This window comes from Podarcis liolepis (assembly GCF_965112155.1).
Source record: "Podarcis liolepis genome assembly, chromosome: 14".
NCBI classification, from domain to species: domain Eukaryota; kingdom Metazoa; phylum Chordata; class Lepidosauria; order Squamata; family Lacertidae; genus Podarcis; species Podarcis liolepis.
The window spans coordinates 7,432,572-7,457,924 of record NC_139569.1 but is presented as its reverse complement, the minus strand read 5'-3'; the positions used below and the strand labels follow the sequence as shown (position 1 = coordinate 7,457,924).

At 46.1% G+C, this 25,353-nt stretch overlaps 1 protein-coding gene across 1 annotated transcript in view; it reads right to left on the bottom strand.

Moving 5' to 3' along the window:
• MYO15A (myosin XVA) overlaps positions 1-25,353 on the bottom strand; it is a gene marked incomplete at its 5' end in the record, with an annotated part of 105,975 nt that overhangs the window by 10,443 nt on the left and 70,179 nt on the right. Inside the window, 15 exons of the mRNA XM_083476186.1 lie at positions 497-593; positions 1,455-1,532; positions 2,862-2,956; positions 6,096-6,226; positions 7,212-7,294; positions 9,659-9,732; positions 10,620-10,692; positions 11,907-11,979; positions 13,518-13,654; positions 19,491-19,696; positions 21,402-21,476; positions 22,029-22,140; positions 22,230-22,371; positions 23,375-23,493; positions 24,671-24,786. Coding sequence (XP_083332312.1) covers positions 497-593; positions 1,455-1,532; positions 2,862-2,956; positions 6,096-6,226; positions 7,212-7,294; positions 9,659-9,732; positions 10,620-10,692; positions 11,907-11,979; positions 13,518-13,654; positions 19,491-19,696; positions 21,402-21,476; positions 22,029-22,140; positions 22,230-22,371; positions 23,375-23,493; positions 24,671-24,786 — 1,611 coding nt within the window. The remainder of the gene's footprint in view (positions 1-496; positions 594-1,454; positions 1,533-2,861; positions 2,957-6,095; positions 6,227-7,211; positions 7,295-9,658; positions 9,733-10,619; positions 10,693-11,906; positions 11,980-13,517; positions 13,655-19,490; positions 19,697-21,401; positions 21,477-22,028; positions 22,141-22,229; positions 22,372-23,374; positions 23,494-24,670; positions 24,787-25,353) is intronic.

Below are 25,353 nucleotides of genomic sequence, written 5' to 3'. Positions count from 1 at the left end.
AGGAGGTAAAGAACTCAGATTTCTGGTAAACAATGCACTCAGATTTTCTGTTGTAGACCACCCCTTTCTGTGATGTAGGCATGATGTGTCTGGGGGGTGGTCTTGAGCTACACCCCTTCTGTGATGTATGTATGATGTCTCTGGTTTTGGACTCCAGGGCGGGCAATTTAAAATGTCTATATAAGGGCGGGCACACCTAGGTTCTGGGTCCTCCTCCGTCCTCCTGCATGTGAGGGGAGCACCCTGTTACAACAGCTTGAATAAAGATCAGGCTTACTAGCTGCTTTGCTTCTCAATATTCTCTGGTTGGCCTCTGTTCTTTTCTCCAACCGATGGAGAACCCAAAAAGGACTCTATAAGGGCTCTTGTGTCCTCCATAAGGGAATAAGGGCAGACATTCATTTATTAAAGAGCAAAATACATGGAGTGGAACGATACGTTTAATCCTGGTCTTTGGACTGAGGGATTTTCTCCTCTGGGGCCTGGCGGGACTCACTTCTGTTGGCGACAGCAAAAATGATGTATTCGTCAAAGGCCTCAGGGCGGCGTAGTCCCATCTCGTAGCATAACTCCTCTATCACATCCAGCGCAACCTGGAAATGCAGGTGAGGGACAGAGAAGTTGAGTCACAGATGACCAGGTACATATTCCGGAATGTGGTTCACCTGTCTGCTTGTCTGCCTGCCTGTTCACTATGAGTTAGAGTGTCTTTGGTTAGACAATCTCTCGTCATAGCTGTCAACTTTTCCCTTTTCTTCCGAGGAATTCGGAATAAGGGGATTTCCCTTAAAAAAAATAGGAAATGTTGACAGCTATGTATCTTGTATCATTGCCAAACTTGTCATGTGGCTTCCGAATGCGGTCTTTGTCTGTGTTTGGATGCGGGACACCATTTTGAAACAAGATGGTGGACCAAAACATGACTTCGCCATGACTTCACCCAAACAGACGTGGCAGTTACAAATGAGGTTTCCTGAGGTGGAGGAGGTAGTTTTTAGCTATGTTTGGTGCCTTCAGATGCAATATATTGCTGTATGTGAGAGAGATACAGTGTGTGCACACACAGCCCCCAAACTCTAATTTATACTATCCATTTAAAAATAACAATAGGTTTATTAGAATTCCTGGGCGGCACCGGGCACTTTCTGCTAGTTTTAAATAATGCCAAAGTTCATAAGCAAGGAATACAAACTTTGAAACCATACAGATCTCTTCTGCAAGCTAGATTTTTTTTTTTTAAGAAGATGGAAGGAAAAGATGATTCTGAGAAAGGGCAAGACGCTAATTCCCACCTTGAATTGTTTTAACATTTGAAGATGGTAATGAAGGAAGCTCTTGCAAGCTGATTAAGTCACAACTGTTCTGTTGGACTGGAGGGTCAACATTTGGCTCCTGGGCCTGAAATTCCCTTTCCCTGATCTATGGGGATGAGAGATCTTTCCTCTTCCACTCACCGAACAAGTTTTGATCTTGAGGTGCCTCTCAATGCCTCCCGGTAAGAGGAACAGCTGCCGCTTGGAGCTCCTTCCAGCCTTGGCAAAGGAAGGAAGGAAGGAAAGACAAAGTTCATGGGTCATAAGTAAAAATGGAGGAGAATTCTGCATTTTAAAGTAAACTAACTTATTTCATAATCTCCGCATTTATCTCTGCAAAGTGAGAAGCAGCTAACCATCAGATCGCACACTGCGGTGCACTCTTGCTTCAGAAATGTGCACCCAACAACGTGTATTTTACTGGGGATGGGATGTGTATTTTAGAAGGAAATGTGCTGAAAAGCATAGGGGGAAATGCAGGAAAATGTATATAAAATAATATACAAAACACATATTTTAAGGAAAGCATACAAAAATGGTTTAAAATGTTTATCTTTTTCAAAAAATACAGGAGAAAACAGGATGGAACAGACTTAACGATTGTTGAGGGTGTGAGAAACTGGCATGGAATGGAAAGAGGCTGGTGCACCTACCCTGAATCATAAGCCATGTTTAGAAACGTATTAGCCAGAGGACCTTACTGCTAGGAGTCAGGCTCTGGTGACTCTCCTGTTTGCATCCCATCAGCACTGCAAATCTGGGAGATCTGAGCTCCGTGTCTCAAGGGTGCCTTCTAGACTGCAGTACCAGCCTGCCTGAGCTATCTGTCAGCTGACGCTCCAGGGTCAACCCTTGCTCACCAGGCCCTATAAAGCCCTGGTCTTAGAGTTCCCTCCTTAGTCAGAACAACTCATTGCTGGTATGAGGCCATGACATCAGCACCTGCTCCAGTACCTGGCTGTGATTACATGGCTGTACCTCTAATGCTCTTTTGCCGCTTATTCTGGAACTCAGCTCTTTCCTGATATAATGTCCACGCTTGCTTCTTCCTGCTAGGGCTGACAGCCAGCTCCCTTCAGGTTCCAGAACCCGGACAGTCAAGAACCTGAGTGTTTCCTCTGGAAATGAACCCATGCCTGCCCTAGACTATGCTAGGCATCCACTTAGGCCAGATAACAGACATGAAAGTTGACTACTTGGAGATCTGAACCTGGTGTGAACCACAACATGGATTTGAACTGCGATTTGAATGCATTTGCCCCCAAAGCGGACTCCTGGTGGGTCATTCCCAGTTCCCAAATCACACAACCACACCACCAGCAGACCTGTCCATAGGGCACACCAGCAGTGTGCCCAATAACTGAAACAGCATGTTAAAAAAAGGCCCATCAACATTTACAGCATTCAAATACTGTAATAGAAAACAGTTCTTAAATACAAACCACAGCACCACCCATCCCTGTTTGGAAGCCATTCTCCTTCTGGTGTAACCCCCCCCCCCCATTATATTATCCAGCAAAGCCCTTGTGGGACTTGCAGGGCACTCACCACCATGGCTTTGAGCTCCATGTTACTGGGGAACTCGCAGCGGCCACCAAACTGAAATGTTTTCTGCAGGTTCTGCTCACATGCCTTGGCGATGCCTGATGGAGACCATGAAATAAATATGAGAGAGAGGCAGAGACAGAAAGTGTGTGTGAGAGAGGAAGTATCCGAGAGGAGAAGTGAAATGTGGGGCTCCAGATTTCTCAAATGCCGTAGAGAGATTCAGCTCTTTAGACTCACCTAAGCCTGATTTTAAAGACAATGCACAGGGCAAAGCACAGGAGGCTAAAATGCCTACAGGTGCAAACAGATGCTTACTAATTGGGTGATGCCAAGCATCCCCAGTTCTACTGAACAGGGAGAAATAAAATGGGTAGAATGAATGAACAGGATGCTTTTACTTAAAGGTACAGCAGCCCTGAAAAGCCTCAGTAGCATTTTGCCCGTGCATACTGGAGAGGCTGGCACTGCAACTGCATTTTATTTACACACACAAATAACAACAACAACAACAACAACAACAATAATAATAATAATGATGTATTATTTATACCCCGCCCATCTGGCTGGGTTTCCCCAGCCACTCTGGGCGGCTTCCAACAGAGTATTAAAACACAATAGTCTATTAAACATTAAAAGCTTCCCTAAACACGGCTGCCTTCAGATGTCTTCTGAAAGTCTGGTAGTTGTTTTTGTCTTTGACATCTGGTGGGAGGGCGTTCCACAGGGCGGGTGCCACTACCGAGAAGGCCCTCTGCCTGGTTCCCTGTAACTTGGCTTCTTGCAGCGAGGGAACCGCCAGAAGGCCCTCGGCGCTGGACCTCAGTGTCCGGGCAGAATGATGGGGGTGGAGAGGCTCCTTCAGGAGCCTCCCAAATGCTTAGAATCTTTAAATGGAGAACTACTTAGCCCTTAGCCCACGTGACCTTAGAAACTGGATTTTTGATGAGGCTGCCAACCAAGACAGAGCATCCATCATTGCTGCCCGTTACTCTACTTGGTACCCCCAAATTAAGACCCATCACTCAAGGCCCAATTACCTTGAGACGCTGACCTTCCCACAACTACGCAGGGCCTTTGCAGAACTAAGATTGCAACAGATGCCCTCGGCATATTTAGAGGGGAATTCCCCATATGTGTTGCAAATGCATAAATGAATGCAATCAGGTAGATGACATCACACAGTATCTGCTAATTTGCCCCCTGTATACAATGCCCAGAGGAAAATTTATATCGCCAATTCTTAATTGGCTTCCAGGTCGATCCGCACAGAAGCGATAGTTGAACTCCTAGCAGATAAACATCTATATATTACCCACCAGGGAGCCAAATTTGCGCTGGCAGCCAAGAAGCTCTGTTCCAGGTATGGGAATGCATTCCAATTTTAATATTTAATGCTGTGAATTTCTTTTTATGTTGCAAGCTGCTACAGGCTACGTTGTAAGATCTTAGAGGAAAATTTTCCTTTTCTTCTCTGTTGTCCATTGTAAAGGCCTTTGGCTATATACAATAGAATTGACCAGACCCAAATGCTACAAAGCAGATCGGAAAACGTGCTGGAGGAGAACACAGAAAACACTGAAGCGCAACTGATATTGCTGTCACCTGGAGTGAGTGAACAAAGATGGCAGGGAGGGGGGAAGGCTGGCTTGGGGGCAGCCTGGGACGGCTATTTGCGCTTAATTATATGGAAGACTCGATTTCAGCAGTAAGTGTGGATGCACATGATTGCTTTGGCATAGAGCAGCCAGGGGGAAACCCTGCCCAGTGCCAACTTCTAGCTGATTCAGCTTGTGCTGAGCTGATGGCATATATTTGCTACCATCAGGTGCATTCAAGACTTGGCAGGCCACCGCAACCTGAAATTCACCCTGGTGCACTGGCAGATGGATTAAAAACTCTCTGCCTAGTTTTTCATGTTCCACATCTTCCAAGCTCCCAAACCTCTGTGGTACAAAGACCATCTGTGGGGCAGACACCATTCTAAGGGGGCATGCAGTGAGCTGGCATCCCTAGCTAACAGCCTAGTTTGGGGAGTGGGGAGTCATCTATCTTTGCCAATATTCCTTTCCACTCTGAAGCCACTGGAGCCAGTTTTGGAACCTGCGTCTTTTAACGAGGAAATAACCACCGGCTGCGACAGGTGAGCTGCCTTCCGACTGAAGCTGCCTTCTGAGAGCTGAGCAGATGGGCTCATTTCCATTCATTAATGAGCGATGGGCAGCGGCGAGGAAAGCGTCCCAAACAGGGCAGCCTGATGGATGAGGGCAGGCAGAAGCAGCCACCGTTTTCTTCCTGGGATCTAACCCCTTTCCCTGCCCCAGGAGTTGTGAAATGTTAAATTCGGATGAGCAGTCCTGATGCAAAGCAGTTTAAGGCGAAAACAGTTATAACATTTGCTAGAGGAAAACGGGAGCACTCTCAAGGCATTTGACACAAACCTAGTTTTTTATCTTGGGAAGCAAGCTACTAAATAAGTAAGTAAATAAATAAGTACGGTAAATAAAATTCTGCGAATTTCCAGCACAGCCATTCTCAATAGGGGAAAAGCTGGCTGTAGGGCAGGGGATGGGAACCTGAGATCCAGGAGCCAAATGGAGCCCCCCCCCCCCCGAGGATTCCCCACACAGGGTCTCCGCAGGCCACACCCCTCATAAGGCCACGCCCCTCACCAGGCCTAGTTCATACCCCACTTGAGCGTTTTTGCCTGGCTACGAATGTATCCTTGAACTCTGATCATGCATTTCGCTTGCCTGGGTGGAGGACAGAGAAGCCAGTGGGAAAGTGTGTGTAGAAACTATTCTACTGAACAAAGGCAAAATTTGCATTTGTTGGACTACAACTCCCATCATCCCTGACTAGGGATCCTTCTCACTAGGGATAATGGGAATTGTAGTCCAATAACATTGGGGCTCCAAGGTTGAGAAAGGCTGACATAGCTTAATATTGTCCACAGCGGCTGGCAGCAACTCTCCAGGGTTTCAGACCAGGAATCTTTCTCAATCCTACCTGCAAATGTTTGGGGTCGAAATCTGGGGTTGCATTGCAGGGGGTTGGACTAGATGACCCTCAGAATCCCTTCCAGCTCTACAATTCTATGATTCTGTGGGTTCTTCTGCATGCAGAGCAGGTGCTCCACCACTGAGGCGTGTCTCTTTCTCAGCCAGGACAGCGCATATGTTACCTTGTGACTGGTTGACCAGATGGTCTCCAGGGGCGAATCTCCCAATATCTCACCTTGGAAATGCAAGCTGGGACTGTTGCAGATTTCTTGGAGGAACTGCAGCAAATATGGTCGGAGGACTTCAGAGCATCTGTAATAGGCACTCAGGATGTAGAGCAGCCTCCAACCTTTCTGGCAGCTGTCCCTGTGTGAAACCCCCCAAAGAAGGGAATTGGGGGCTGTTAAAATAGTATGCAAGAAATGCACAAACTTGGGATGCAGTTTGGAGTGCTACTATCCCCCTCTCCTCCCCCTTCCTTCCTCCTCTCCCCTCCTACAATATGTAGGGACCTTTTGACATCGGAAGCACTCTGTATCCCTGATGTGAGGACTTCTGAATCAGCATGAGTTGGGAGGGTGGTGGGGTCAGAAGAGCAGACAGAGGAGACTCCTGATGCAATGGGGGCCGGGGGGCGGCACTCATCACTAGAAACGGGGGGGGGGGGGGGGACAAATGCTATCCAGTTCACCTTTAACGGAAAACCTGCCCAGTTTGCACTTTCTGAAACTAGGTGCGAATTGAAACACCGCCATACTTCAAAACTGACAGTACTCCAAATTCTGCAGCTATGTGAAAATGCATATACAGTGGTACTTCTGGTTGTGAACGTAATTCGTTCCAGAGGTCCGTTCTTAAGCTGAAACCGTTCTTATCCCGAGGCGCACTTTTGCCACTGGGGCCTCTGGCGCGCAATTTCCGTTCGCATCCTGGGGCAAAGTTTGCAACCAGGAGCAGCTACTTCTGGGTTAGCGGAGCTTGTAACCTGAAGCATTTGTAACCAGAAGCGTTCATAACCGGAGGTACCACTTTAGTAGGGTACAGTTGTAGACAGAAATGCAAATATCAGTGAAAAGAACATTTAAAAAATGTGCTACGTTAGGGAAAGTTGCATACAAAAAGGTGTAAATTATGATAAATGCACACGGAAATGATGAATTTACATGTGGACATAATTATTCTTTTAATCTCAAACAGGTTGAAAGGAAGATAACTGAATTTAAGGTTAGAAACATTGATAATTGCATTTTTCTGGTGGTTTACAAGCTGTGTGCTTCTACTGGATAGAAGCCCCCCCCCCCCAGCCACCACTGTGCACAGGCCTGCGAGTTGTTACCAGAGACTCACGTACGTCTTGGTGCTGGTGTTGTCTGTGATCTGTTTGATGATCTGGCAAAACACCTCGTCCCTGATGACCTCGTGGTCCCCGCAGAGCTAGTGGAGAATCAGGAGCAAGTATGGAATTATACATGCCTCAGGGGAGTCCCAGCCCTTGCTGGCTGCTCTCGTAGCAGCCACCACTTGCTATCTCCCCACAAAGACTTCTGGCCTGGGAAGGTGATGGAAGAGTTTGCCATAGTAGCCCGCCAGTGCCAGATTTACGTATAAGCTAAACAAGCTATAGCTTAGGGCCCCACTCTCTTGGGGAACACCAAAACTTTTAAAGAAAAAAACACCTGGATGTACATTTCCAAAATATAAGATAAAAAACAAATAAAATAAACCCTACATACAGCAACAGTGTCTTGTGTTGTGTAGGCTCCTATGATGTAAGTAATAGGCCCCGCCTGCTAGCCTGATCCCTAAAATATTACTGGTTTGCTCATTTCTATATATAGGGTGCCTACATTCTGCATGCCTATTGTCTTTGTCCATGGAGTTTTCTTGGCAGGGATACTGGAGTGGCTTGCCGGTTCCTGCTCCAGGGGGATCACGTTTGGTCAAAACTCTCCACTATGACCTGTCCATCTTGGGTGGCCCTGCACGGCATAGCTCATAGCTTCTCTGATTTATTCAAGCCCCTTCGCCATGGCAAGGCAGTGATCCGTGAAGGAAGCTACCAGCATGGGTTTGACCAAACTGCAGAAGGCAGTGGAATACAGGAGTGCCTGACGTGCTCTGGTCCATGGGGTCACGAAGAGTCGGACATGACTAAACGACACAACAACAACATTCTGCATGGACTGGTTGCATGGCAATATGCGCAAATGGTTTTAGATACCTCTTAGCTCCATAAATTGCCATATAGCATATATTCAACACAAAAAAACAGCGACAATTTGTTGTTGACAAAGGACAGCTAGACAAATAAAGGGTCCCATTAGCTTCAGTAGCTTAGGGCCTCATCAAACCTAAATCTGGCCCTGTAGCCCGCCATGGCTATGACAAGCTCAGCAGCTCTGCAGATCAGAAGAGCATGCTTTAGACTACAGGTCATTAATTGGTTAATTGGTCACAGCCTGGCCTAAGGCGGTTGCAGCAGCATGATGTTTGGCTTAAAAGCAGGTATCAGGTTAGAGAAGGTTGAAGGCTGCTGCACTAAGGCTAAGGGGCAGCCCATGTTGTGTCCTTGATATGTTGTTGGATTTTAAAAGGGGTCACCATCGTGTTGGGGCCTGTGGGCACATGTGGAAATTGGAGAAACCTTTGTGCGCACAATGCACGCACAAGGCTGCAATGGAGTGCAAGACGTAATGTTATTGTACTGGCTACACCAGAACGCTTCTTGCAAGCCTGATTTCAGAGGAAGGAAGTGAAGCTGTGAGTGCATGTTCACCTGCGGGTGCCACAAAGGTGACCTCTGGACTATAGCAGCTGCACTCGAGAATGAGAATGTTTACTAGGAGAGGCCAGAGCAACCAGGCTGGCTTGGCGAGTGCAGCCCCAGTGCAGATATAAGCCCAGGAGGGAGTTCCATCAGCTCCAGACTTCGTTGGAGCTTGTTTCTGCGTTGGCTCCACAGCTTCCATTCCCCACAAGGGCCAGAAAGCAGCTTACTCTTGAAAAAATCTCGCATAAGCCAAAATTGCCCAAGGGCCACAGTGCTTGAGACCACTTTTTGCCATTTGCCCTAATTTTATCTTATATACAAGGGACACAGGTGGCGCTGTGGGTTAAACCACAGAGCCTAGGGCTTGCCGATCAGAAGGTCGGCAGTTCGAATCCCCGTGACAGGGTGAGCTCCCGTTGCTCGGTCCCTGCTCCTGCCAACCTAGCAGTTCGAAAGCACGTCAAAGTGCAAGCAGATAAATAGGTACCACTCCGGCGGGAAGGTAAACGGCGTTTCCGTGCGCTGCTCTGGTTTGCCAGAAGCGGCTTAGTCATGCTGGCCACATGAGCCGGAAGCTGGACGCCGGCTCCCTCAGCCAATAAAGCGAGATGAGCGCCGCAACCCCAGAGTTGGCCACGACTGGACCTAATGGTTGGGGGCCCCTTTACCTTTACCTATCTTATATACAAATACAAGTGGCTCAGGGATGCCAGGCCCAATGGGTCTATGCGAGAGTCTGGATTTAGCACAGTTCAATGTAATTCTTAACCTTTTTTGGGGGGAAATATATACCGGTAATTGTTTTAATTTAGACCATGGAATCCTTTGGTAATTAGAGACCACGCATCCTTTCCTTCTTGATATGTTTTATTATTGACTCTGTACCCTGCACTTTCTTACTGACAATTGAGACAACTTATCTCTTTTTTTGAAACTAAATTGTCTTTCATTTCTTTTCCCCTGTGACTTGCTTGTGGCTATTAAAATTCAGTTTTAAAACCTGAAAAGAAGAGAGGAAGCTTGATTACCTTGAGAAGAGAACACACCACCTCTAGCTCAGTTTGTCCTTTGAGGGGGAGGTCGCCCATAAACTTCATCACAGCTGGAAAAGCAGATGCAGATAAAAACACACACAGAGAGAAAGACACTCCAGATAAGAAGTCAAGAAGAACCTGTTGGATCAGGCATGTGGCCCATCTAGCCCAGAGTCCTCTTTCCCACATATTGCCCCTGGGACACCCAAAAGCAAGACCAGAGCACAGCAGCACTTGCAATTCTTAGCCACTGGTATTCAGAAAGACATACAATCTCCGAAAGTGGAGAAATAGCCTAGACCAGGGGTCCCCAAACTAAGGTGCGCGGGCCGGATAAGGCCTGAAGGACTCGTTTATCCGGCCCGGAGCAACTCCCACCGCCCGCTCTTACCGGTGCTGCGCTGCGCAGCTGCCCACTTCCAGGTCAGAGGAGCACCGGAAATAGCTTGCGCGCATGCGCAAGCGTTATTTGCACATGCGCACAAGCTATTTCTGGTGCTCCTCCGACCCGGAAGTGTGCCGGAAATAGTGTGTGTGCATGCGTATGGGCACGCGTTCCCCCGCTGCGCGATCGGCGCTGGAGACACTGGCCCGAGGCGCGGTAAGTTTGCTGACCCCTGGCCTAGACATTGTAGCTGGTAGCCACTGACAGCTTTATCCTCTGTGATTTTTTTCTAATTCTCTTTTAAAGCCACCCACCTTGTGAGAGAGAATTCCTCAGCACACTATGTGCTCCAAGATCATTTGGAGTCTTTCCTTTGCCACACACACAGAACGGAACTACAACTTTACGAGAAAAAGATACTGCCCCATCATGCCTGATCACTTTTCTCCTCATGCGATCAGAGGAAGTGATACTTCTGATTACCAGCTGCTGGGAATCGCAGGAGAGAAGCGTGCTGTTCTGCCCGGGCCCTGCTTGTGCCTTCCTAAAGTGGACCTCCCGGCTCCTCACCTTGGAAAGTTTCTGCAGCTATTTTGTTCAGGCTGCTGTCCGTGAATTCAATGAGCGACTCCTGGATGGGGGCCTGTGCAGGGAAGAAAGGAAGAGGTTTGGTTCCACAGGCAATGGGCAAAGGAATTGGGGCAAGCAAAGGGGTGTGACAGTTGCACACAATGCTTTACACACTTGAATAAAACCCCTTGGACCTGAACTGCGTTAGTTTAACGAAACATAGAAGTGGAGGCTGACATTTTATTTAATGGGTTGTATCCAGCTAAGCTTTACTTAAAGTGGATCCATTTAAAATAATGGACCTAAGCAAGTCATAGAATCATAGAGTTGGAAGGGAATCTTTCTTCTTGTAATTTGAATCCATTCGTTCGAGTGCTACCCTCCAAAGAAGGAAAAAGCAAGCGTGCTGCATGACAGCTTTTTAGATATTAATTTCAATGGGTTTACTCTGAATATGACTAATACTGGATACAAACCAATTTTATAAAAATACAACTAGTTTTTAATGTTTGTCTTTATATGTATTTATAAAATGTATATTTTACACTTCCTTTTGTAAACCGTTTAGAGGTCTTTTTTTTTGGATGGGGAGGAAGTGGTGTATAAATGTTGCTAAACATAAATAACTGTTTGGGGATGCAGTGGGCAGGGATTTCCCCAGTGCAAGCCAAACAATTATGAGTGGCTCAGTGACATGGGGGCATGTCAAATTTTTCAACTTTCAAATCCCCCAAGTGAGGGGTACTAAAAAGTTGAAACATGTAACTCAAGAAAATATTTAGTGAAAGCAATAAAAAAAATGACTTGGGAATTCAAAATATATTTTGGTTAAATTAATATAATTTAGTTTTGCCAGGTAAGTAAAATGTGTGTAGAATTGCATAGAAATCATTAAAACGGATTGCTAAGTACTTGCAGTTTATTATTATTATTATTATTATTAGGCATTACCTGACGTTTTAAAATTAAAATTCTTTGGTTTTCCAAAAGCAGTTTATGTGCTTCTTCATCAAACAGTTTACCAAACTAAATGTTGTCCAGCCACAAAAATAATAGCAGATTTGAATTCCTCACACCCAAAAACATCTTTTAAAGACCCCCTCATTGAATAAATTTGAAAAATCAAGTTTCATTCCTTAAAATGAATGGGCCCTCCCACCAAAGTCCCCGGTTTAAGACCTCCGGGCACCCTTCAGTGGGGTCCCATTAGAGTCCACAATACACACATATAGAGAGGCAGCCAGTCAGAAGAAAACTATCATTGCTCAATAAAACCATCTGTATTACCTTGGTGAATTTCAGAATATCTGCCATGCCATTTGATTCACCACTTTTTTTGGATTTCTGCTTGTTGGGATCCCTGAAATTAATTCCAGACATGAATTACAACCTGCCTTTCAGGGACGGTTCCAGTTGGACGAGGTCTTTCCCTCTTCCCTTGGGATCTGTGACTGTCTGGTCCCCTAGGGACCAGCTCAAGCCCATCGGGGGAAAACCATTCCCTGCCCTTTTTGCCAGGTAGGCATTTTGTCCACAAAGATTTCCCAAATTGCAACTCATTTCCACATGCTAATAAATGGAGTAAAGAGGAGGGGCTATAACTGGGACAATTGTGTGTGTGTGGCTGCCACCACAGCATACATTTAAAGCACTATGATACCACTTTCAACAGCCATGGTCTTCCTCCCAAAGAATTGTGGGAGCTGTAGTTTGTTGAGGGTTCTGAGAGTTGTTAGGAGAACCCCTATTCCCGTGGCTGAAGCTGGTTATACCATAAGAATTTTGCCTACATGGATTTGCTGCTGCCTTTGCTGTGAACCAATGCATGATTATAAAGTAAGTCAATCTTTATTTTTTTAAAAAAAAATTACAGTGGTGCCTCGCAAGACGAAATTAATTCGTTCCGCGAGTTTTTCGTCTAGCGAATTTTTCGTCTTGCGAAGCACGGTGTCGGAAAAGTTTTGGAAAAGCTTCAAAAATCACCAAAAACCTCAAAAAAGGCTACCACACCGCGTTCTATGAGTTGCTCCTCAAAGTCAAGTCGCAACTGTATTAACGGTGTTAAGAAAAAGGAAACAAACTTGCAAGACGTTTTCGTCTTGCGAAGCAAGCCCATAGGGAAATTTGTCTTGCGAAGCAGCTCAAAAACCGCAAAACCCTTTCGTCTAGCGAGTTTTTCGTCTTGCGAGGCATTCGTCTTGCGGGGCACCACTGTACTTTACAAGTTGTTGTCTGATTCATTGTTATGCAGGGGAAGAAGGGGGAAGCCAGATTACTCCATAGCTGGTCTCGCTCAAAACAAGGTTTCACAGCCTAATTCCTATGCGTTTAATTTTGCTGCCAAGGATGGGGTTTTGAAACTTTGCTTAACCCACACATGTGGGCACATGAAATTGCAATTAATATACTCTCTCCTACCCATTAAAACCCATCCCATGCTGTCTTGCCTGCCACACATACACATATCCAGCTATAGGGTGCAGTAGGTTGTGGGTCTGTTTTCCTCTTCAGGCAACCCCCCAACTTATCTCACTTCAACCTCCGATGCAATTTACTTCTTTGAGAGGCAAACGATTTCCGCAAATCACGGTGGTTGACATGCTGCAAGAGAGCCAACTGCCCGTGGCAAAGAGGGGGCCATCTTGACTTACCTCTTGGTCATCCCAAGACATGCGATGATCGCACCCCGTAAACGTTAGCAGGGGTGTTATAACTAACTGGTATGCTGAGGTGGGTGGAGGGGCACGGTTGCAGCACCCCAGAATTCCTTTGCTTTCCTTACACGGGGGATTGCAGCCTCGGGACACCAACTCTGACACACCAAACTTGAGATGACGGCCTCCGTTTCTCGAGGGCAAACAAGCCCTTAGGGGGCTCCGTCCGTCCGCACGCACTCACATCTTTGCCCTCTGCCCTTCTCGGAAATACTTCTTGGAAAACTCCAGCATGTTGAAGGGGCCGCCTCGTGGGCCGATGTCCTTGGCGCCCTGAAAGCCCTCTGCACTCTCTGCGAATTCGCTGCCTGCCAGACACACCTGGGGGAAAAGAAAGGAGAGGCCCAGGGTGTTCGTCTCTTGATTTTGTCGGGAGTGTGCGGGCACAGTCTTTCTGATAAGGCCAAGGACCTATTGCAGCCCAGATGGATCTGGGACTCTGCCTGCTCCTTCCAGTTCTCAGTTCCCTGAATGCAGTGGCAATGGGTTTGGTGGCAGAGGGCTTGGGTGGCTTGCGAAGAGGGGATACCCATGCAGGAAAGCCACTTCTGCCCTACAGAGGAGGAGGGGTTGCGGGCTTCATGGCCCCTCTGCACGATTGAGGGGATTCCCGGCCGCGTCACCCCCTGGTCGGCCAATCGGCTGGCTCTGGGGGCGTGGCCTGCCCTATTTAATGCAGGACGCGGCGGGAAATCTCCCTCTTTGCTGCCTGCCAGCTATTCCTGCTTTTTCTACCCTCCCGCCCTATAAGGATTTCGTTCCTAGAGGAGAGCACTGGATCTCCTGAATCTCTCGATTGGACAAAAACCACCACCATCAGAAGAAGAGCAACAACTGGGAGCTGTTGGAGGAGCCTCAGAAAAATAGCAAGATGGCTCTGCAATTCCTTAGTTGGAATTGTAATGGGCTCAATGGGCCTTTGAAGAGAAGACAAGTATTTCATATATTGAATAGAGAACAACTGGACTTGATATGCTTACAAGAAACCCACATAACCAGAGCCCACAGGAGATTACTTATAAATAAAAGGCTAGGACAAGAATTTATTTCATCAGACAAAGTTAAGAGGAGAGGAGTTGTAATATATGTGAAGGAGAAATGGGCTCCAAAAATGATATTCAAGGACGAACAAGGGAGATATCTGGCAGTGGAGATACAAATACAAGGAGAAAAACTTCTAGTGGTTGGAATTTACGCACCAAATGAAGGCAAATCTGACTTCTTTAAGAGACTCCATGAAACCCTCACTGACTATCTGGACTACAATATGATAATCATGGGAGACATGAATGGCGTGGTCTCCACTAACATGGACAAGGCACAAAGACTAACAGTTAGCAAGGAAGGGAGACTCCCTAAGACTTTTTTCGAAATGACAGAAAATATGGACTTGATAGACATATGGAGAACAAGGAACCCTCTGGAGAGAGAGGGAACTTTCTTCTCCCAAGCAATGATGACCTGGACCAGAATCGATCAAATCTGGGTTACTAGTGGAATGGCTCCAAAGATCAAGAAAGTGGAAATCTGCCCAAAAACTTGCTCCGACCATAACGCCGTGAAGATGGAGATGAAACTCACAATAACTGGTCAATTTAGATGGAAAATGAATGACACCCTCTTTCGAGATAAGGAGATTCTCACGAAGGCCCAGAAGACCCTTAAAGACTATTTTGAAATAAATTTGAGGACCGACGTGGAGAAAAGAGTGATCTGGGACGCAAGTAAAGCGGTTATGAGAGGATTTTTGATTCAACAAAATTCAATAAAGAGGAAAAAACAAAATGAGAAAAAAGAGAGGATTTTGGAAATGATAAAGGAAGGAGAGAGAAAATTAAGAACAAAACCAAAATCTCAGGACATTTTAAGAGAGATCAAGTTATATCAAACACAATATATGGAATTGATGAACCAAGAGATTGAATGGAAGATAAAGCAAATGAAGCAAAAGACTTTTGAATCAGCAAATAAATGTGGCAAACTTTTGGCATGGCAACTGAAGAAAAGGCAGAAACTAAATACAGTTACAAGCCTAGAGGTGGATGGAAAGAATATATCCAAACCTAATGAAATTAGAAATTGCTTTTTAAGTTATTTTAAAAAACTCTACACTCAAGGCCCGCAAAATGAAGAAGATATAGACAAATTCCTTGGAAAATATGGATTACAAAACATCTCTCATCAAAGTAAGATGGATCTGAACCAGAGAATCTCAGAACAAGAGATAGAGGCTGCCATTCAGAATATGCAACTGGGCAAATCTCCGGGACCAGATGGACTGACTTCCAGATACTACAAATCGCTGAAGGAATGGCTGACTCAACCACTAAGAGAAGTTTGTAATGAGATCCTTGAGGGAAAAAGGGCACCTGAATCGTGGAAAGAGGCATATATTTCACTCATACCAAAGTCAGAGACTGAAAAGACCCAACTCAAGAACTACCGCCCAATATCACTCCTTAATGTGGATTACAAAATTTTTGCAGATATTTTGGCAAAAAGATTTAAAAGAGTCTTGATGGAGAAGATTCATAAGGACCAAGCAGGTTTTCTCCCTAAAAGACACCTGCCAGACAATGTAAGGAATGTAATAGACATTCTGGAAAAGCTAGAGGTGAATATAAACACTAAAGCAGTATTGATTTTTGTGGACGCGGAGAAAGCCTTTGACAATATTTCTTGGAGTTTTATGAGGAAGAATCTTCATGGGATGGGGGTAGGCCAGGGTTTTGAGAATGGTATGGCTGCAATATATTCTGAACAAAAAGCTAAACTGATTGTAAACAATGTTGTGACTGAGGAACTTAAGATAGAAAAAGGAACACGACAGGGGTGCCCGATTTCCCCATTACTCTTTATTTCAGTTCTGGAGGTGTTGCTGAACATGATAAGAAATGACCAGCAGGTCAAAGGTGTGCAGGTCGGAGCTAAACATTATAAGTTAAGAGCGTTTGCAGATGACCTAGTATTGACTTTGCAAGAGCCAAACACTAGTACGAAAAAGGTTTTAGAAATAATACAACAGTTTGGCCAGGTAGCTGGATTTAAGTTGAACAAGCAAAAAAACCAAAGTTTTAGGGAAAAACTTAACAGATATGGAAAAGGAGAAATTTCAAGAGGAAACAGGTTTGACTGTGGTAAAGAAGGTGAAATATCTAGGGGTATACTTAACATCTAAGAATGTGAATTTGTATAAGGACAACTATGAAAAATGTTGGTCAGAAATTAAAAAAGATCTAGAAATATGGTCAAATTTGAAATTGTCAATGTTAGGCCGAATTGCAGTAATCAAAATGAATGTATTGCCTAGAATGTTATTTTTGTTTCAGACCTTGCAGATTCTTGACAAGATGGAATGTTTTAAGAGGTGGCACAAAGACATTTCGAAATTTGTCTGGCAGGGCAAAAAGCCCCGAATTAAATTTAAGATATTGACAGATGCTAAAGAAAGAGGGGGTTTTGCCCTGCCGGACCTAAAATTGTACTATGAGGCAGCAGCTTTTTGCTGGCTGAAAGAATGGATGCTCCTCGAGAATACGGACATCTTGGATCTGGAAGGTTTTAATAATGCTTTTGGTTGGCATGCATATCTTTGGTATGATAAAGTTAACAGTGCCTTTAAAAATCACATTGTTAGAAAAGCATTGATTAATGTTTGGATAAGATATAAAGATCTATTGGAAAACAAAACCCCTAGATGGGTCTCACCAGTGGAGGCTAAAGCAGTGAAGAAACTCAATATGGAGGTCGGATGGCCGAAGTATTGGGAAATTTTAGAACAGGATGGAGATAAGTTCAAACTACAAAGTCAGGAGAAATTGAAGTATAAAGTAGAAAATTGGTTCCAATATCGTCAAATAATGGAATTTTTTAAACAGGACAGGAAAATCGGTTTCCAGGTGGAAAAATCAAAATTAGAAACCGAACTGTTAGAACCCAATACTAAGAATTTATCTAGAATGTACAACTTGCTGTTGAAATGGAACACACAGGATGAAACAGTTAAATCGGCTATGATCAAGTGGGCTCAGGATGTTGGACATAACATTATGTCAGCTGACTGGGAATGGTTATGGAACACCGGTATTAAATTTACGGCATGTAATGCCTTAAAGGAAAACATTATGAAAATGGTATACAGGTGGTACATGACCCCAGTCAAGCTGGCAAAAATCTATCATTTGCCCGATAATAAATGTTGGAAGTGTAAAGAGACTGAAGGTACCTTTTATCACCTTTGGTGGAAATGCCCGAAGATTAAGGCCTTCTGGGAAATGATCTACAATGAAATGAAAAAGGTACTTAAATGTACCTTTCCTAAAAAACCAGAGGCCTTTCTCTTGGGCATGGTCGGCCAATTGGTGACAAAGAAAGATAGAACTTTTTTTATGTATGCCACAACAGCAGCAAGAATACTCATCGCAAAGTATTGGAAGACACAAGATTTACCCACTGTGGAAGAATGGCAGATGAAAGTGATGGACTATATGACATTGGCCGAGATGACAGGCAGAATCCGTGACCAACGAAAAGAGACGGTGGAAGAGGAGTGGAAAAAATTTAAAAGCTACCTTAAGGACTACTATAAACTTAATGAATGCTAAAATGTTGTGGTTCCCAGAAGCAAAAGGGTACAGGGATATAAGGTTAGACTATAAAAGAGGACTAAGATGATAGAGATTGGAAAGTAACAATTGGGAGTTGCTAGTTGAATTATGGACATTGGGATGCAGAGAGGGGGGGTATGGGGAAGTCCAAGAAAAGAGGTTTATGAAAATATGTTTGAAATTATACGTGTATGTTTGTCTTTTTTAATGTTTGTTTGTTTTTCTTAAAAATGTTGTAAAACCAATAAAAATTTTATAAAAAAAAAAAATATATAAGGATTTCGTTCCTTGACCTTGCTATGGACCTTGGTTGGTCGCCCTTGAGGGGCCTGGTAGGAATTTTCCCACTTGGCAAATTGGCACCAGCCACTTGGTTTCCGCCTACCTCGTAGTAAATCGTCACAACTTTCTGGGTATTGGCGGTTAGGCATTGGTATAGTTCTATAGATGGAAGAGGGGAGGTAGCGCCATCACCTGCCCCACATATTGAAGGGTAGTCCAGTAAAGGATTCTGGGGGGCGTGGCCCTGTCTGAAGCCTGGGGAGGTGAGGGCCTAAGGCACGCCCCCTAGCGGTGAACCCAGGGGAGTTCCTAGTTGATGTGCATCAGCAGGACTTCCCCTAATGCTGGTTAACCCTTCCCGGACTTCAAGTGGACGGACTGAAGTCGAATATAGTCGGTTAGGACCAGTGCCTAAGCCAATACCGCTCATCACCTGTAACCAATAAAGTTGTGGCCTTAATTAGCCCATTAACCTTAATAATTGTGTCACATGTCATTATTTCCACGGGGGGGGGGGGGGCGGGAACTCGCCACGCAAGGGAGATAACAGATGTGGTTGTCCTTATAACACAGGTGCCAGAGTGGCTCAACTTCCCCTTGGGTCCAGTGGCTCAGAGGAAGAGGCATCCACTCTGCACAGCAAGGTTACAGCAAGGTTTAACTAAATTAATTACCATATTTTTCTGTCTACAAGACGCCTCCATGTATAAGACGCCCCCTATTTTGGGGGACTCAGATTTAAGAAAATGGCCTTGGCACTATCTGTGTAAAAGACACCCCCTAATTTTTGACATAATTTATTAAGGGGAAAAACCTAGTCTTATACATGGGAAAATACGGTAATTAAAACCTGAGGCCCAGATGCAGTCCACCCCCCCCACCCCCCACCCCCCGTCTTCTCTGTCTGGCCCTCATAATTCTCTCCAGGCTGCACCCCTCTAATGGTGAGGAATGGCCAGGGCATGTAGGGGAAACTGCCAAGGGGCTACTCTTGCTGCATCACCAGTATCTGCCGCCTGAGGCAACTGCCTAATGGCAGGGCTGGGCTTGCCCTGCAATTCTTCTCCCAAGATGAACAGCAAGGAGGAAGAAAGTGTGGTGCTTTAGGGACAGCTTCCCAGTGGCCTTCCCTCTCTGGTCACCTTGGTGAGAGAGTGTTGGATGTTGCAACGTTCCCGGGGCTTCCTTCCTCACCCCGAATCCTGACTCCCACCTCGCTTTGAGGCCTGGCATGAGAAACATGGCCACCCCCTCCACGTTGCACTCGCCTCAGTCTTCTTGTCAAGCTCCTGAGCCACGGCTGCAGATGCAACAGCCACAGCCACCGAGGCTGGGACAGCCACTTTGGCCTGCTTGTCCTTGGGCTCCTCCTTCTTCTCTGCAGGAAGGTGGGTAAAATCTGGTGCTGCCACCGGCTGGACGCAATCGGCAGGGAAGAAGCCTGATTTCCCATAGATGGCACCAAACTTCCAGCCTACACCAGGAAGAAGGCATTGAGTTATATGCTGTCAATATCCCCCCCCCCCCTTTCATGGTGGTAGAGCTGTTATTGCTCCCTCTCAACATCAGGTCAAGGGCTTTCATCTATCTAGCAGAAAATGGAGACAGATAGAAGGAGCCAGAAGAGAACTATGCCCTTAACAGTCAGTGGAAGAAGAAAGCCTTATTTTCAGGGCTCAGATCCGCAGTGGGTCTTTTTCTTCTTCTTCCTTTCCCCCTCCCCCCCCCTTTTAATTTTGATTTTCGCAGTGGGTCTTGAACCTCCAGCCTTAGGGATGGCAAGTGGGCATACAGCTTTTATATTGCCTCTGGTCAAGAAGGGAACTGCATCAAATAGGCCAAAGTATCGGTAGGGATAGTCCCTGGTCAGAGCTCCAGGTCAGATTTGCTTGAGCAGCCCCGTCTGCACAATACATTTAAAGCACTATTGTAAACAGTACTTTAAACACTTAGTGCAAACAGCAGAGCCTGATTGAGGTTTGATGAGGCCCTAAGCTCCTGAAGGTAATGGGGCCCTTTATATGTCCAGCTGTCCTTCGTCAACAACAAATTGTCACTGTTTTTTGTGTTGAATATATGCTATATGGTAATTTATGGACCTAATAGGTATCTAAAGCCATTTGCACATAACAAAATACGTATTTTATCAAAGTAATTGTTGAACTGAAATACAATTAAGAAGTATTTTAATAGTGAAATACAATTAAGAAGTATATTAATAGTGAAATAATTATTAAGCTCTAACTTAAATTGATGTAGGTTTTATTTATTTTTTCTTATATTTTGGAAATGTACATCCAGGTTCCCCCCCCCCTTTAAATTATTAACGGCTCCCAAGAGAGTGGGGCCCTAAGCTATAAAGAATCCTGGGGAGTGCCTTAAGGGAGATGTGAGTTGTTAGGAGATGGCTATTCCCCTTCCAGAGCTACAATTCCCAGAGCTCCCAGGGAAGAGGAATTGACTGGTGAACCACGCTGGGAACTGCAGCTCTGCGAGTCGAATAGGGGTTTCCTATCAACTCGCATCACCCTTAATGAATGACAGCTCCCAGAATCCTCGGGGGAAGACACAGCTGTTAAAAGTGGTATGGTAAAGGTAAAGGGACCCCTGACCATTAGGTCCAGTCGTGACCGACTCTGGGGTTGCGGCACTCATCTCGCTTTACTGGCTGAGGGAGCCGGCATACAGCTTCCGGGTCATGTGGCCAGCATGACTAAGCCGCTTCTGGCGAACCAGAGTAGCGCATGGAAATGCCGTTTACCTTCCCGCTGGAGTGGTACCTATTTATCTACTTGCACTTTGACGTGCTTTTGAACTGCTAGGTGGGCAGGAGCAGGGACTGAGCAACGGGAGCTCACCCCATCATGGGGATTCAAACCGCCGACCTTCTGATCGGCATGTCCTAGGCTCTGTGGTTTAACCCACAGCGCCACCCACGTCCGTAACTAAAAGTGGTATGAGGGTGCTTTAAATGTTTAGTGCAGATGGGACCCTGCTCTTGAGGGAAGGAACATGCGAAGTTGCCTTGTACCATGTCTGTGATCTGCCACTGAGCAAGAGCAGAATGCATAGGCTGCTTTTTAGCTTGCAAGAGTCTGTTTGTCCAGGAGAGACAGAAAGGCCACTGCACGCAGGAGAAAGGGGGACAGGGCACATCACCGCACACAAGAGCCACCCACCAAAATCCTGGGTGCCCTTCTTCACATCCTCCAGGAGCATCACTTTCTTCCGCACCACGCAGCCGAAATAGCGGTCTGTGGGGACGGGAGAGTCACGGCGGTGTCAAAGGAGGGCACGGAAGACCCTCTTAACCTAGCCCTGGGCAGGCTCCCTGATTCACAGAGCAGGTGAACCGGGTAGAAGCCCTGATCCTCTGTTGCACCTGCCATTATCCGCCTGCAATCTGCAATAGCCCCTCGTATGTTGTAGCTGCATGCATCCCACCTCTCTGCATAATACGGCAAGGGAGGAATTTGGCTTGGGCTCGCACTGCAACACGGGACAAGACACGCACTGAAATCCTTTTGAACTGATTGCGCTGCTCCGAATTTTGTGGAACGGTTATCCATCCCAAAAGGTGTGTGCAAAAAATGTGGATGTAGTGGGAGAAAGTCTGCATATATTAGTGAAAATAATGCGGAAAAAATGGATTGCGCCAGGTAAATGGCTTGCAAAAATGTGTAGATTGTGCAAAACTTCATATGGAAAAAGGCTGTATGTTAAGAGAAACATAGACTGAAATGCTCAAGATTTTTTGTGTTACTTCCCATCCTCGCCCCACAGACTTCCTGATGATGGTCTCTCACCTTGATCCAAGCCTTCCATTGGCCGCAGGCAAATGATGTCTCCTTTATGGAACCGTAAGAGGCTTTTATCGTCTGTAATATGGTTCTTGATTGCAACCATGTACTGTGAATCCTAGAAGGGGGGAAAGACAAAGGGTGGCTGGCTGGGGCAGCAGGGGTACAAGGTGCTCCAAAGAAAGGGTCTCTGCTATGTCTTTTTACCTTCTTGAGTTCGTTGAGGAAATAGTCAATCAGTGCCTTAATCTGGGCAGCTTTGGGGGAGAAAAGGATGAGCTTCTCGTTGGTGAGGTTGACCTCCAGCATGTTCTTCGAGCCGGTGGTCACAAAGAGGATATCGCCGTAGCTGTGGAAAAAGGAAAATGGGGTTCATTGCCAAGCTTGGAGGTCAGTGGTGCTGAAAGTGGATCCAGGAAAGGTGGACACACAGCGCATTTGGATGATGGTACTGATGCCCTTCCTCCAGGGTTCTCAGAGGGGAATATGGGGGGCACTGTCGCAAAGGGAGAGACTCCGTCTGTGGACTGAGGGCATTGTCAGGGACTGGCCCAGGGCGAAAGGCCAGGGCCTTTTGTGCTGGGGCCCCAGAAGCCCTGCCCCTTTTCCTCCCAGGGCAGCTGGCTGCACTGCAATGTGGACTGCTAGTGAGATCCCCAGCTACCCACCTCTTAAATGGTAAGGTAAAAGGTAAAGGACCCCTGGACGGTTAAGTCCAGTCAAAGGCGACTATGGGGTTGCTGCGCTCATCTCGCTTTCAGGCCAAGGGAGCTGGCATTTGTCCACAGGCAGCTTTCCGGTCATGTGGCCAGCAGGACTAAACTGCTTCTGGCGCAATGGGACACCATGACGGAAACCAGAGCGCACGGAAACGCCGTTTAACTTCCCGCCGCAGTGGCACCTATTTATCTACTTGCAGTGGTGTGCTTTCGAACTGCTAGGTTGGCAGGAGCTGGGACCAAGCAACGGGAGCTCACCCCGGCGCAGGGATTCGAACCGCCGACCTTCTGATTGGCAAGCCCAAGAGGCTCAGTGGTTTAGACCACAGCGATGAGCTATAGCCATTCCCCCCCAAGCCAAGTTGGACCTTTGGTTCATCTGGCTCAGTGCTGCCTACACTGATTGGCAGCGGCTCTCCAGGATGTTTCAGACAGGAGGGTCTCCCATCCCTACCTGGAGATGCCATGGATTGGTCCTTTTGCATGCAAACCAGGTGTTCCACCACCAAGCTACAGCCCCTTCCCTGATGCTGCCAGCTGATGAGACCCACTCCTCACTAAACCTACCCTCATTTCCCTGTCCTTCACCTTTCCATCTCCTCCCAGGGATCCTGGCCAATCCTGCAGCCTCACCTGTAGCCCCGCAGCACCCGGAGCTGCTCCCCAGGTAAGTTGGTGCCCTTGACCAGCCGCAGCAGTTTGATCCCTGTGTCAGACACAGCCAGGATCTGCACTCCGGTGCCCACACTGCCCTGAAAGGAGCAAGACAGAGCCGTTAGGCGTGGCATGGCTTAGCTCATGGAGGGAGGGTGAGCCTGGAGAGCGAGGGGCATCCAAGAGAGAGCAATGCCTCGGATGAAGGACAGCATGCAAATTTAATAATTAATAATAATTTAAGTAAATAATTTTAAAAGCACAGAAAATATACACTAAAATTGCAGATGGAATCAGATGTTAAAAAGAAGTTAGCCAAAAGAAATAAAAAGAGAATAGGTTGTTCCCTTGTTATGTGTTTGGGCCCTCAGAGTTTGTGGGTGTCGGGAAACCCATAATTCCTGGAATTAGTCAAAGTTAGAATTAATCAAGGTTTGGTTAAAACCGCAGCAAACACTGCTGGTTTAAGGATAACAAGCCAGCCCATCTTGACATAGCTGGGTGGGATAAGCCATCAAGGAACAAAGGCTGAAAGGGCCAGTTATTAGAGCACTCACAAGGCAGTAAAATATTACAATATATTATGTCTAATGTACATGTCTGGTTAGACTGCTTAAACAAAATTATTTTTAACAGATACCAACAGCAGTACAGCAAAGGCGCCTGCCCAGTTTCAATGTGCCGTGAGCTCCAAGGTTTGGCTTTATGCTGGCTTTTTAAGTTGTAGAAATAAAATAAATAAAAAATAATTTTAAAAAAAATCCTTCCAGTAGCACCTTAGAGACCAACTAAGTTATTGGTATGAGCTTTCGTGTGCATGCACATTTCTTCAGAATTTTTAAATTGTTTTATTCTCTTTCCAGTTTCTGCCTGGTTCTGAACTCCTGAATTGTGGCTTCTGGACTCTGTTTCTGATGCTGAGCCTGTACTGTTACCCACCTGAATAAAGATATATTTCTTGCTCACAAGAGGCTCTGTCTGCATGTCTTGGGTGGGAGCAGGACAGGCAGTGGCTAAAGCAGTAGATCATGTCCTGTGACAGAGATGGGGAACCCTATGGACCCCCAGATGTTGTTGGACTCCAGTTCCCATCAGCCCCAGTCAGCATGGCCAGTGGCCAGGCATGATGGGAGTTGGAGTTCAACAACATCTAGAAGGCACCAGGTTCCCCATCCCTGTTTTGTCTACTCAGTTTGCCTGGATTTAAGCAGCTCCCACAGAAGATTTTTTTATATTTTTTGCTGCAATAAGGGTGCACATGTGGATGCTTCTTACCGTAGCAGGGAAAAGGCGAGAGAAATAGACTTCCCAGCCATTCCGGGCAACGCTGATGATCTCCTTCTTGACGCTTTCATCGGCCACTGGACTAAAGGAGTCCAGCTTGTTTTCCGCTGAGGAAAGAAACAGAGGCTGGCTTTACACCACTCTCGGATCCCACAGGATCCCTCAGTTACTTGAGCGTGAGAGAATGGGCAAGCCTAAGTTAATGGCAGGACTTTGGCTGGCAAGAATAAGTCCTGCCTTTGAGGAAGAACCCTGCTGGAACAGGCTACAGGAGGCCCATTTTTAATCTAGCCACACATCCTTCCCACAACAACCAACCAGATGGATTCAGAAGTCCACAGGTTCACAGGAAGGCCAGAGTTTGGCCAAAACAACTACCATTCAAAGATACACTGCCCTTGAACATGAGGCTCCATTTAGCCTTTGTGGCTGGCTGCCACTAACAGACCTAGCCTCTATGACAGGGATAGGGAAACTTTGGCCCTGCCGATGTTGTTGGGCTCTACTTCTTATCTGCCCCAGCCAGCAAAGCCAATACAGCCAGGAACGAGAAAATTCAACCGTTTCTCGAAGGCCACAGGGGACCATCCCTACTTTATGAATCTGTTTCATGTCCTTCTAAAGCAGACACCAGCACATCTTGTGGCAGTGAATCCCATAAATTAAGTAGGTGT